Source organism: Cydia fagiglandana, chromosome 8 (assembly GCF_963556715.1).
Source record: "Cydia fagiglandana chromosome 8, ilCydFagi1.1, whole genome shotgun sequence".
NCBI lineage: Eukaryota > Metazoa > Arthropoda > Insecta > Lepidoptera > Tortricidae > Cydia > Cydia fagiglandana.
This window is the reverse complement of record NC_085939.1, coordinates 14,780,632-14,795,430: the sequence shown is the minus strand read 5'-3', so window position 1 is coordinate 14,795,430 and position 14,799 is coordinate 14,780,632. Positions and strand designations below refer to the sequence as shown.

The window sequence follows — 14,799 nt, the reverse complement described above, 5'->3', positions numbered from 1 at the left end:
CCTTCGGCGCCCGGCTTTGGAACGCGTACGTCGGGCTACGCCCGACTCTTTTAGTATGAGGGCGCCGAAGGCGCCCGGCCTTGGAACGCGTACGACGGGCTAACGCCCGACTCTTTTCGTATAAGGGCGCCGAAGGCGCCCGGCTTCGGAACGCGTACAGCGAGCCTCGTACGTACAGCGTGCCTCGTACGTCTCTTGTAGGGAATGTAGGGCTGTTTCCTACATTTTGGCTGATCTGGACTTCTATACCTATTCACTTTATAAAATATTGCAGATCATTAAAAAACACCATGTATATAGTGGCCAAACAAATTTCTTTTGTAAAAACCTTCTTGTATCGCCTTAATCGGGTAATACGCGGATAGAATTCAGAGCGCTTATAGATTCGTAGTTCGAATTACCTACCCGATAAATTAATGTTTTATCGGGTTCATGTAAGCAAAGCCGGGTGCAAAAGCTAACAATGTGTATATATTTGAAATGTGCTAATTGAGCTCTTTCTAATGATATACAACACGCCATCATTACTTATTTTTATTTTTTTGGTTCGTCGCTTTATGACCTCTAGAGGGCGCCGTGTTCCTTTTTTTGTGACGTCATATAGCCTATAACCAGCGGACGCTTAAGACGATTCGAATGACATATCGTTTGTCAAATTATAATGCGTACTTTAGGAGTTCTGAGGGAACAAATTAACATACATACATACATACCCACATACATACCGGTCAAAATCATAACCCTCCTTTTGCGTTGCCGTAGTCGGGTAAAAAGTAGGGGTCGTGTCGTATCAAAGTCAAAGATCTGGCGCAAGATAGGGAAAGATGGAAGATACTCCACCCACAAGAGAATATCTGTTAAGTTAATGATGCTTATGTAACGTAATTATTCATTTCGTTTCCAAAAATCTCTATTCCCAAATTAATAAAGGTACATTCTAACCTTTAATCATCCACAATAGTAGAAAATGTTGTTAATTGATTTTACCTACTAGGTACCTTTAAAATGGTCACGTTTAAGCCATTAGGTTATGACGATCAGTATCAACGTATTGCCAATTCCATAGATCGTTGATACGAACTAAGTTAATTACTAGTCACTTGCTGGTTGATACGAACTAAGTTAATTACTAGTCACTTGCTGGTTGATACGAACTAAGTTAATTACTAGTCACTTGCTGGTTGATACGAACTAAGTTAATTACTAGTCACTTGCTGGTTGATACGAACTAAGTTAATTACTAGTCACTTGCTGGTTGATACGAACTAAGTTAATTACTAGTCACTTGCTGGTTGATACGAACTAAGTTAATTACTAGTCACTTGCTGGTTGATACGAACTAAGTAAATTACGAGTACTAGTCACTTGCTGTTTTCATAGAACAATTAATTAAGGGAAAGTAGTAGGTACCTACCTATTGATATTAAGGAAACTCGTCTAATTAGCTGTTCGGTAGGTAGTTATTCGTGATTAATTAACGTAGACTGGGTGACTAGTATTTTTATCCAATTACGTGCTAGGTAGATATTCGTAACGTAATTAATTAAGGGACAGCCCTTAAAGGTTTTTGCTTGTATGTATTTTGTTGTTTCCATTTTGGGTTAAAACGCATTATAAAAATCAAATCTCACTGTATCATGCAGGTATCATTCTCAAAACTCTTAAACAATCGTGACGATGATGTCATGATCATCATCATGCAATCATTTTTACGTAAGTTAACCAAAGCATTCTAAAGACAAAAATAACTATTAAATAACCTAAGAAAACGTAAGAATTAAGAAAATATTTAGATATACAACGACGTAATATAAAGGGACCTCTAATATTTAAAAAAACGGTTAAACCCTTGCTAATTTTATAGACTTTTTGCAAGAAAAGAAATATTTATCTCCGACCTTTTTGTCCTTAATAAAAACCTTTAACCCCAGTCCATCATTATTCATTATGCTAAGTTTTCTTTTTGTAAGACCTCAGCATTCTAATAGGGTTGAATGATGAAAAGACAATTCAGTACAATTTCTAAAATATTTTTATTACTTTCAACAGTTTCAATCATTCACAGACTTTTAATGGATTAGATGGCTATTTTGCTTGGTACGATTTATATAAGCATAATCTAACCTGAATTTCTTCTGAAATGATCAAAGGAATTATAGCTCTTCAATGCTTCTTTTAAATAAATTCTTTCGTATTTTTGGGTTAAAATCTTGCTGAATCCTTATAGGCACTTACTAAAAGTTGTATGATGAAAACCTTAGTCAAGTTAGTAAAGTTTACCAAGACGGTAATTGTCCACAAGGTTTCCGGAACACCTCACAGTGTTTCGTCTAGAACAAGCTAGGTGGACAAAAGTCGTTATCAAATTATCTCTAATGAGTCATTAGATATGATAAACAACATGTTGAAACCCCCAAACCCATTAATAGATTATGTATAACTTTCTAATTTTATGACCCATAGGGTGCAGAAGTCAGCTAATGAGGTAAGTGCAATTGCACAATTTAATCAGTTGCAATTTTGTGATGCGTTCAACGACATCTCTTACAAGTAAAACGTTATTTTATGAAAAGGTTTGGTAATAGATCTTATAACTGAAGGTAAGCACTTTATATTTTTCATAAAAACATGTTCATATCAGTTGTAATAATGCTCGTATAGAGCAATAAATATGCACTTAAAAACGTGGTGATTTTTTCTTCATTTTAGAACTTTGATAGACTAGCAAATACTTGACACCGCTTGACACCGGTCTAGATTTTTGATATTATTTACTTGCATAATTCTATTTTATGATGGTGTATATTTCATTTTGCAGAAATTTGCAGAACATTTTTTTTTCATTTTTTTTGCAGAACACGTTTTCTCTATTTTAAGGAAGGGGTTTTTGAAGAATGGACAAATAAGGGGAAAGACGACGAAAATTTCCACCTTTATCAGTTTATATTGGTAAAATATGAGTTACGAGATTTCAAAGAAGAGTCTGAGAGACGGTAAAAAAATATTTTAACCAGTTATTCATCAAAACTGAATACCAAGTGGAATAGTGCGTCAAGATTTAAAGAAGCAATTTGTGGAAAAGTTTAAAAGTGGTATGGATGGCCAAAATATAGAATTACGAGTGTACATAACTAGACCAAGTGCATCAACGTCGTCTGAAAATGTTAATCCTGCAGGAAGACCCAAAATTCAACTTCAAAAGTTCCCCTTTTAAAACGGAATAAACGCTGAGTTAAAGATCTGGTACAATTACGTACCTATTTTTTAACTGCTGCCGAAATCCCGATTGATTCGTGATCGACAGAAAATAGAACACGGCAAAAATGTTAAAAAATATTAGAGAAAGTCCACATAAGCCAACGTAGTCTTGTTCTTACGACAGCAGTAGGTACTTCAATGAATTCTAGGCAGCTAAGTGTTAATGAGGCATTAGCATATTATATTGAGTCAAAATCGACAAATACAAACTTACAAGCAGACTAAAATGTGGTCAATGAAGGCTGATTATCATAAATATTCATCATATCATTATTTGCCCAATGCAAAAGGTACAAGCGTGTTATATCCTTCAGAAGAACTTTAAAAAATTTACGCAAAACAAGGAAAACAATTATTATTTTGATATGATACATGAGTTAGAACAGATTATAAGTTATTAATAATTAACAGATTAATTATTAATAATAAGTTAAGTTTTAATTAATTTTCTATATTACATTTTTATTTTTTTTGTATATTTTAAAGTAAATACTATGAAAATAATGTATCTAATGAACTGTAAAATTTTGTTTATTATTGTGTTAATAATTTATTTGCAAAAAAATATATAATTAATTTAAATATATATTTTATTTTAATTTTTTTACTTTTTTTCATGGTATTTTAAAATTTTTAGTAAATTATATTTAATTAAGCAATACTAACCATAATACTACCCAAAAACACAAAAAAATAATTTTGTCCACCTAGCTTGTTCTAGACGAAACACTGTGCACCTGTTTTCCGGTACATTCCAAAAAGTTTTTTTTTTATGTATACTATGTATAGTCTGTATCTTTAGGTAAATAAAAGTAAACAAACAATTTGTAAATTTTCGGGTGGTCATTACATTTATTAATTGGTTAACCGACCAATTACAAAACCGCCTGGATTAGTCACTGAACGACCTGACTTTAACCTACATTATTTGATCGTGTAATGTTTTCATCTACCCTCAACTGGCTTAAGGCTCTAGTCAGGTTTTATGTAGTTATTCTAGTTCATCGGGCTTACCTAAAATCCATGTCTTCGACGTTGATAGAGTTGACGTCCACTACATATATGCTGAATTCTACTATCACAGGATGGCCTTTTCGAGCAGGAGGTCGCACTTCTGTTGAATAAATTAAGTCTTTAAAAATAGTCCACAGTGTTGCGTTGTTTAGTTTAAAAGTCGACTTAATATCAAAGTTCACCTATTCTACTCGTATTTTTTTTTTATTATGAATGGGCTTACTCATGGCCACAGACTAGCCGAGGCGTAGACGTGGCCTACGATGGAGCGAGCTCGCCCAGAAGGTGCCTGTTCACTCTTGTTCGTATTTGTAAAAACATATTTCTTCAATTACTTTTTTAATTTCACTTTACTAAAACAGACTTAAGCCTACTTGCACCATCCCACTAACCCGGGGTTAAGCAGTTAAACCGCTAAACCAATGTCCAATTGGGTACAATTATTAGTAGGTAACCATGGTAACTCCAAGTTTAACCGGTTGACCCAGGGTTAGTGAGATGGTGAAAGTGGCCCTTAGGGGATATGTCATAGGGACCATCATTAGATGCGATAAGTACTTTATAAGTACGTGCGAGATGACACAATTTTGATTCCTGTGCAAATTTTAATGTGTGCGCCTAATAATGAAATCCAAAAATAAATTGTCAAATTATTGAAACTGTACCTTTGACATAGTTCTCCGGAAGCACGACCCGGGGCTTGAGCGTGTGGTTTCTTTTTGACACAACGTCATTGCACAGCCTGAAACAATGGTATAAAGCTAGAGTGAGACCAAGATAACTCTGCAAAGATTTTTATAGCAAACGGAGTAACACTTAAAGTGACATTCCATTTCCAACTGCAGCTGCAATACTGTTCATTTTACTATGGAAATTGACAATGACAGCGACGAGTTTCCATAGTAAAATGAACAGTATTGCAGCTGCAGTTGGAAATGGAATGTCACTCTTAGGTAGTGTTATTTATTCGTCATCATTTCATAAAAGTTTGACGTTTAAAATAACACCTCCACTGCGTGGGGTATTTAAAACATTGCCGACTTTTCTTGGTCTAACTCTTAATTGAGTTGCTTTTTATTTTAACTTCAAACACGGGTAAATCCATCTATCAGATTATACGATTTTGGTATTAAAGAGCTGAGAAGGTCGAATGGATTTACCCGACTTTGAAATTAAGCTGCACAATTAATATTGACGTTCAGGCCAATTCGAACGTACTTACACCTGACATCAAACAGATATTTGAATCATATTAGATAGCTGAATAGCTGTCATTCGCGCGGTCGTCTCGCTGACACTAAAGGTGACAGTCCATTTCCAACGACAGCTGTTTTACTATTCATTTTATTATGGACATTGACAATGACAGCGACGCGTTCAGTACCGGGAGTGCAGCTGCGGTTAGAAATGGAATGTTACCATAATAGATGTAAGAACAAGTCAGAGTGAAATAAACGCCCCAATATGATTCAAATATAGGTTTAAGATCAGGTGCACGAATTGGCCTGACAGACGACATGCGAAGGATAGGCTTCAGGTAGAGCCTGTGTGGAAAGAGACATTTCATGACTCTTCTCTTTCCGCACTGACTCTGATATTGGGATGGCAACTGCAGCAGTCGACTGCAGCAACTGTTGCGACATTTCTACTGCGGCGTTGAAGACGCCGATGTATCTGTCAATATCCGTATTTACAAAAGTGATGTTCGCCGCCTCATCATTGCCGCAAATATGACGTCCAATCCGTCACTCATTTTATTAAGTAAATTGACAGATAGAGCGGGATAACTCGTAAAGGTGACAGTCAATTTCCAACGACAGCTGCACTACTGTTGCGACGTTATGGTAACAGTCCATTTCTAACCGCAGCTGCACTACCGGTACTGAAAGTAATAGAAATAGTAAAATGAACAGTATTGCAGCTGCAGTTGGAAATGGAATGTCACTCTTACTGTCATTCATTGTCTTGTCATTCATTTTATGGAAATTGACAATAACATCGACGTGTCGAAGCAGTTAAGTAGTGCAGCTGCGGTCAGAAATGGAATGTTACTTTAAAGTATGGATATGACGTGGATAATCCCGTCCGTAAGTACCTACAGAGTTAAATAACAAGGAAGTATGTAATGGAAATATGTTAAGGAACAAATTGGGGTTTATAATGTGATAAAAACTTTATAACAACCATGAAAGGACCCCGTACCATAAGTATGGAAAATGTGGTTTCAGTTAAATATTCTGAGATTTTGATATAATGTAGATTTTATCGTCCTGAACAAAAGTCTCTATGGGGGCTACCACTGTTGCCGAGTCCCTTTCAGAGTTACGACTGATTTTGTATCAGATAGTAAATCATTAATTAGATGCAATTACCAACTATATATTTAAACAATTGACATTAGATTGAACCTATATTGCGATTTCGCGATAAACTGGCCATTTGACGAAAGATAAAGTGACTGCAATGTCAACTTCAAACGTGCGTCATGTGCACTTCGTAGATTATTAATAAATAACATAATATTTATTGATAATAATGTGAATATATACCGAATAAGATTATTTATGTAAGGTTTAGATGTAAGATTTACAAATAGGTAAGAGTAAAGTAGAATGGCGTTACTATTAGTTAGAGGACATTGCTTTGTCTGCAATAATGCCTATGTTCCTCGTCCAATCTATATGGAGGATTCTGAATCTGGATTTTGGTTGAAGTTGATTCCCACTGGATGCTCCTGGACTGGTCTGGTTGGTGCTGAATAGGCTGGATTCCGTAACTGACTGATGGTTACGGCTGGATTCCCACTGCAATGGGATGCTTCGTGTGTCCGTCGCTGCTTTGTCCTGACTGATGGGACGCGATGAATATCAGCTCTGGAACTTGCACGTAGCTGGATGTGCCCTGCGCCAACCTGGATGACCCACGGCTTCACTGGAGAAGGTCCGTTGAATAGATGGAGCTCGACTCGATGCCACAATCTTGCCTTCTCGCAATTCAGAGGCTTCGTAAGGACCATGTAAAATCTTCGCTGGTCTCAGGTGTTGTAAAGGTGGTGAAATAATAAGTGGACTGTAGTTTAACGCTGGTTTACTCTCAAAATTACAAAAATACAAAAAGTGGCAAAGTGGAGTTCGAACCGGATGCTTTGCGGCGGATACCGGAAAATAACGAAGAAAAAATTCTGATGGCGATTTCATACAGAGAAAGTATGAACAATATCCCGGCTGAATTTATCAATGAGTCCCGTGTATGTATTAACTGTGACCGATTGCTAAATACAGAGTTGGAGGAGCTGCGTCGCGATGATTGTATTGCTTTAAACGTACTGAGGCAAAGGTCGAGCAATACTTGCATGATTTGCAACTCACGAGAAAACCATCCCCGGTTGAACCTACTACTACCTAGTAGCCCCTGATGGATACATTTTAGATATACACGGACCCTATTTTTCAGACTCCAGAAATAATGACGCGAGCATACTTGAAGTCGAGTTTGAATCGAACGATGATATGAGCCAATGGTTTCGAGATGGCGATGTGTTTTTAATGGATCGAGGATATCGAGATGTTGTGCCATATCTCCAAAATAAAGGCATGCACTGTAAAATGCCCGAAGTCCTTGCACGTGGACAGCAACAACTTTCAACAGAAGCAGCAAACAAATCGCGAATAATTACGAAGACAAGATGGATAGTTGAAGCCCGCAATGGCCATTTGAAGTCAATTTTTAAGTTTTTTGATGGTTTGATCCCAATGGCACACCTTAATCATCTAAACGACTTTCTGAAAATAGCTGGTGCTATAATTAACAGATATCATGTCAATATCTATATGGAGGATGCAACTGTTCGATTAGCCAGAGAGTTACTGAATAGGATTCATGATATTAATGTAATGCAAGCACGGGTGGAAGCTGACGTTAATCTTACTAGACGTAATGCTAATTGGAACCTTCTTAATGAAAATCATTTTCCGCAGTTTCCTAGGCTTGACATGGCGTATTTGAAGCGACTGACTATTGGTATTTACCAAATTAATTTAAGCCCTGCTTACATACAGGATAAAATGGATATGGATAATAACGATGTATTTGAGTTTGATGAACTAAATGAACACGGCCTGATACGTATGAGAATACGCTCGCGTTTTCGAAATGCAGTTAAACATCAATTATGGATAGCGTTCCAAAACGAAATTCCGGAGGAAGAGCCTATCTTGGCCTATTACTGTAAATGTAAAACCGGTGCCAGGACTATTGGTTGTTGTGCTCATGTTGCCAGTGTGGTATGGTACCTTGGTTATGCACGTCATCAAGAAAACGTGAAATACCCAAGTACTGCATTATTAAACCACATACTTGATTGTGCGAACAGAAATCCTTGATAAACCGAGTTTTAAAGTGTACATGTGTATCTATCAAAGTATGTAAATATATGTAGATAAGATTGAACGAGTAACACTATTTTCTTTCATTTTATCCGTTAGGTAGTTTGTTTTGTCTGGTACAATCTACTGTAAAAATATGGGTGCATTAAAATGCACAAAAAAATGTTCCAATGATTTGTATGTCGTTGTAATAAGAACTTCTCAAAACATTTATCAAACGATTTATTTTTCACTAGAAAAAGACGCTGGAAGTGTCATATTACATTACTGATATTACTGTCACTGTGACAAGGTGCGAATTAGTAGTTAGTACTAGTCTATTTCCTTGAGGGTACAAAATAAGTCGTAACTCTGAAAGGGACTCGGCAACAGTGGTAGCCCCCATAGAGACTTTTGTTCAGGACGATAAAATCTACATTATATCAAAATCTCAGAATATTTAACTGAAACCACATTTTCCATACTTATGGTACGGGGTCCTTTTCTCTGCGAACTTCTTTAAAAAATTCTTCTCAAAAATCTACAACTCATAACTTGGAAGTTTTATGAAATTAGGTTATTATGTAATAACATCTAGAAATGTCTTACCACTTATATTCAAATGTACACGGTGGCTAATGAAAATAACTCAATTCCCGTTGCCAGGGACATTTTGGGATTATACTGAGCAACTTTTACTACGGAGGATTTCGGAGTTGGTCCCATAGTGAAAGTTGCTCAGTATAATCCCAGAACCAACAGGAATGCAGTAATGTTTTAGCCATCCTGTATAGTGAGTGACGTTTTTCGCCGCACTGTCGCAATTCTATCCGTCACTCATTTTATCAAGCAATTGAGAGTGACGTCAATGACAAGCAGCGCGCGTGTCAGCACCGCATCAGTTATGCAGCCGCAGTTGCCATCTGAATGTTACCAAAGACATATGTAACTTCCTATAAGATGAATAAAGTCTAATAAGGAAAAAACGTGCCTCGGAAATCAAGAAAAAGTCATTCTCGGATAGATGCCGCACACACCTTTAGCCTATGCTCGGCTAGATGGCGTAACGACACCGTTTCATATTTAACAATTTTAACACATAGATATGAGTGAATGAACATGGATCAAAATGATATAAAAATAATAAAATCATTTATCCGTACATATAAATTTTTTGATAATTTTATACTTTTTCATTTTCAGTTTAGTCGTGTGTCGATAAATGGCAGTAAATTTACTGTGACTACAAAATTCACAATGACAGGACCCCTCAATACTATCTATTCTTTTTGATGTTACCGTCATTTCATTTCCCGGCTGTATAACAGCTGTCCGGATACTCTTGCGAATTTTTCAACCAATTATTATAAAATTTTGTGAGCAGGTTCGATAATTAGATGCATTGATACTTATTAGGGTTCCGTACAAAAAGGGTAAAATCGAGACCCTAGTACTAAGACTACTAATACTCCTCTGTCCGTCTGTCTGTCTGTCACCATTCTTCTGTTTTTTCCATTCAGTTTTAGGAAAATTGACAAATTGATAGAGGCATGGGGTATTTAAAAAATAGGGATTACTGAGGTCTAGAGCTTGTCATAAAATGATTCGCAAAGTTGTCAAATTATGCTTAAACTCACATATACATAGGAAATGTACTGCTTTCAGGCCAAGGCGACGGCAATCGATAATTTGGCTTGCACGCCATGTCACTATTTTCAGATTCGTTATACCAGAGTTAAAACACAAAAGTAGCCAGGGTCATTTTATGTAAACTTGTAAACAACACTATTTTTAATTTGAAATTTTCGTGTAATTTTGTTCGGTTTTGAGAGAATAACAAAATATTTCAAGTGAACTTTCGAGCTTTAAGGATATCCTTGTTATCATCTAGGATATAATTATACAGGATGACCAAAAAATAAGTGCATTCCTGGGACCAGGAAGATTTTGGGATTATACAGATCAACTTTTACTATAGGACCAACCCCAAAATCGCGAAAAAAATGGCTGTTTCATACATTTTAGCTGGTCCTTTTATTTTATATGGGAAGGTTTTTCCTAGTCAAACCTTTTTTAACTGAAATACATTTTTGAACATTTATTCTAAATTAAGTTCACGAAGACATTTTATAAAAACTAGTTTGACTGAAAATACCAGGAAAAACTAGTTTTCAATGATAAGTTTTAACTAAGAAAAACGCATTTTCACCTCAATAGCATTCTTCACTTCCTTAATACCTAAACAAAACTATGTAGCCATTTACAAAATATACCTAGACTTCATATTCAACATTTTATGAATATACGTCTTGTACGTCTTATATTATTTGTAAAGATCCTGTGTTACATGGGCGAGCAGACGCGGACAGGCGTACACAAGTAAACTAAAAGGGCTCCATTTACTCGTATGTCAGTATGACAAGATCCATTTGCACCCTCGCCGTACTTATAGATGTAGTGCAATTGTTTTCCATGGTATTTTCTCGGAAACGTTCATATTTGTCATGCTACTACGGTCAAGCTCAGTACTTTTTGTACCGAGACCGACTGAAATAGCAAGACACGTTCGTACGTTTCCATGAAAATACGATGGAAATTAATTATGCACCTATACCTATTGTGGATTTTAAGTGGCGTACACATACTAAAAAAACACGATCAGATTCTGCTACTGTCTGTAACTCTATTTAAATAACTCTAATATTTTGATTGTTCTATTACCGCTTACACCCACTCAATGGATGATCTACTTACACTATAATTTGTGTCAATTATATTCGAAAATGTAAACAAAAACATATCGTATTGTTTGCATTGAAACAAAGAATATTAGGTACCTACATAGTCACCTAATACCAATATATATTATATAATAAATTACGGATAAAACGAAAATAAAGATAATTAAGAGCGTCATTAAAATTTTGGAAATCTGAATTCAGGTTTGTTTATTTTGCTTTGTTATTCGTGGTACTAATAACCGTATGATATAATGCATGTATTGGACAGCTTTTGTATGAAAACCACACGACACGATGACTTTCTGGTCTAAAATAATTTTCAATGCATACAAAATTTCATCTGGTGACAAGCAAAAGTCACTAACTAACACCATTGAAATTATTGGGCAATAAACCGTGTTACAAGTGTAATAAAGTGCATTGTTACTTTAATTTTTTGATAGTACTTAGTGACTTTTGCTTGTCACCCGACGATTGAATCTTAAATCTTAATCGAAAATTATACTTTGACCATATATTAATTCTTCTTTTATTTACTGAAATATACTTTGTACACAGGATTAGAGTATTGAGTTTGGATACCGCAACTTGTAAACCAAAACTCCGGCCAACACATAAGGTAATACGTATATATGTACTCGACATGCTAATGCCCAATAGATGACACTTTGCCGTCATCTCTATTGACAATGACTTAAGTTTCACCGCCCCGCGGCGAGCACTAGTACTTTACCTTAAAACTTCCAGTTTTTCATTTTCACCAGAAATAAGTTAAAAACATGATATCGCGCAAAAATAACATTTAAATATCCGGCTAACACGCCAGTTAATACATTGACGTCATATAAGCTAATGAGACCATGGTATAGGTACATAAATTATGAATTTTATTCAAACGTAGTAAAGTACGGATTTGGGTGTATTAATATGGAAAATCTTCACATGTGACTTTTTTTTACCCGACTACGGCAACGCAAAAGGAGGGTTATGATTTTGACCGGTATGTATGTGGGTATGTATGTATGTATGTATGTATGTATGTATGTATGTTCATCTGTTCCCTCATAACTTCTAAAGTACTTATTATATTTTAACAAACGATGTGTCATTCGAATCGTCTTAATCGTCCGCTGGTTATAGGCTATATGGCGTCACAATAAAATGAACAATGCGCCCTCTAGAGTTCATAAAGTCACGAACCAAAAAACTAAAATTAAGTAATGATGATGTGTTATACATCATTGGAAAGAGCTCAATTAGCACATTTCAAATATATAAATATTGTTAGCTTTTGCACCCGGCTTTGCTTGCATGCGCCAGATAAAACATTAATTTATCGGTTAGGTGATTCGAACTATGATATATGAACGGCGATACAAGAAGGTTTTTGCAAAAGAAATTTGTTTGGCTGCTATACAGTCAGCAGCAGAAGTTGCTAAGCGGGCCAGGTGTTCAAAATGATCTTGACATGACTTTTTGTTAAGAGAACAAGAGCGTGTCAAGGTAATTTTGAACACCTCGCACGCATAGCAACTTCTGCTGCTGACTGTACATGGTGTTTTTTTAATGTCCTGCAACATTTTATAACGTGAATAGGTATAGAAGTCCTGATCAGCCAAAATGTACGAGTATGAAACGGTAAATTTTTTTACAAGATACGTACGCGTTCCGAAGCCGGGCGCCTTCGGCGCCCTCGTACTAAAAGTGTCGAGCGTAGCCCGACGTACGCGTTCCAAAGCCGGGCGCCTTCGGCGCCCTCATACTAAAAGTGTCGGGCGTAGCCCGACGTACGCGTTCCAAAGCCGGGCGCCTTCGGCGCCCTCATACTAAAAGAGTCGGGCGGAGCCCGACGTACGCGTTGCAAATCCGGGCGCCTTCGGCGGCCTCGTACTAAAAGTGTCGGGCGTAGCCCGACGTACGCGTTCGAAAGCCGGGCGCCTTCGGCGCCCTCATACTAAGAGAGTCGGGCGTAGCCCGACGTACGCGTTCCAAAGCCGGGCGCCTTCGGCGCCCTCATACTAAAAGTGTCGGGCGTAGCCCGACGTACGCGTTCCAAAGCCGGGCGCCTTCGGCGCCCTCATACTAAAAGTGTCGGGCGTAGCCCGACGTACGCGTTCCAAAGCCGGGCGCCCTCATACTAAAAGAGTCGGGCGGAGCCCGACGTACGCGTTCGAAAGCCGGGCGCCTTCGGCGCCCTCATACTAAGAGAGTCGGGCGTAGCCCGACATACGCGTTCCAAAGCCGGGCGCCGTCGGCGCCCTCATACTAAAAGAGTCGGGCGTAGCCCGACATACGCGTTCCAAAGCCGGGCGCCTTCGGCGCCCTCATACTAAAAGAGTCGGGCGTAGCCCGACGTACGCGTTCCAAATCCGAGCGCCTTCGGCGCCGTCATACTAAAAGAGTCGGGCGTAGACCGACGTACGCGTTCCAAAACCGGGCGCCTTCGGCGCCCTCATAGGCACTAAAGGGCGTAGCCCGATATAGGCGGCGCTCTGCGTGCATTTCTGTACTGAGGACGCCCTCGCAAAAGTAATATAAAGTGACTTCAAAAAGTTAGTAACGAAATCATGACCCCAAAATTAATTAAATTAAAAATAAGTTCAAAAACTAAAACCCGACTACTGCAAATCGCGCTCTAAAAAGTATGAAACAAGATAGAATTCTTATCTAAAATTATCAAGCAGGAAATATTATAAATGTTACCATTTTTTATATAAAAATACAACGTAATATAATTTACTGAATTTTTTATATATTTACAGAGATTCAGAGGATAGCCGTGGTCGTATGCCACATTACTTTTAAGTTTATAATCGTGGCATACGACCACGGCGATCCTCTGAATCTCTGTAAATATATAAAAATCAGTAAATTATATTACGTTGTATTTTTATATAAAAAATGGTAACATTTATAATATTTCCTGCTTGATAATTTTAGATAAGAATTCTATCTTGTTTCATACTTTTTAGAGCGCGATTTGCAGTAGTCGGGTTTTAGTTTTTGAACTTATTTTTAATATCAACTAGTTTCCCGCTCTGTTATATTAACTTTCTTCTGAAGAGGCGCATACAATGTCTTAGAGTTCAAATCGTCACATTCCTGCCAAAAGGATTTGACATTGACCGTCAGTTTTGTGACGATTGCTAACCGGCTATTAATTGTAGGTACACAGTTAAGTGAAAACGTCCAGAAACACCGATCCAAACAAATGCTCCAACCAGAATTTGAACCCGGGACCATCCGCTTTATAGGCAGGCTCTCTGCCTACTAGGCCAGACCGGCCATCAAATTTAATGTCATTACTGAGTCTGGGATTTGATTTGTATTCGTTCACGATGTACCTATCGAAATCGAAGTTGTAATTGTAAAACCTCTCAGAAGAGGTTTAGAATCTCTGATTCTGTAATTTTCTAGAGTTT

At 37.3% G+C, this 14,799-nt stretch overlaps 1 protein-coding gene across 3 annotated transcripts in view; it reads right to left on the bottom strand.

Moving 5' to 3' along the window:
* The window catches only part of LOC134666779 (glycine receptor subunit alpha-1), a 71,960-nt gene that overhangs the window by 30,389 nt on the left and 26,772 nt on the right, over positions 1–14,799 (bottom strand). For all 3 annotated transcript variants that reach the window (XR_010098548.1, XM_063524064.1, XM_063524065.1), the window contains exons 3-4: positions 4,938–5,014; positions 4,273–4,372 (exon numbers count right to left, since the gene is read on the bottom strand). Coding sequence is in view for 2 of the 3 variants with exons in the window: in XM_063524064.1 (XP_063380134.1) it covers positions 4,273–4,372; positions 4,938–5,014 (177 nt within the window). In the remaining variant the exon portion in view is untranslated. The remainder of the gene's footprint in view (positions 1–4,272; positions 4,373–4,937; positions 5,015–14,799) is intronic.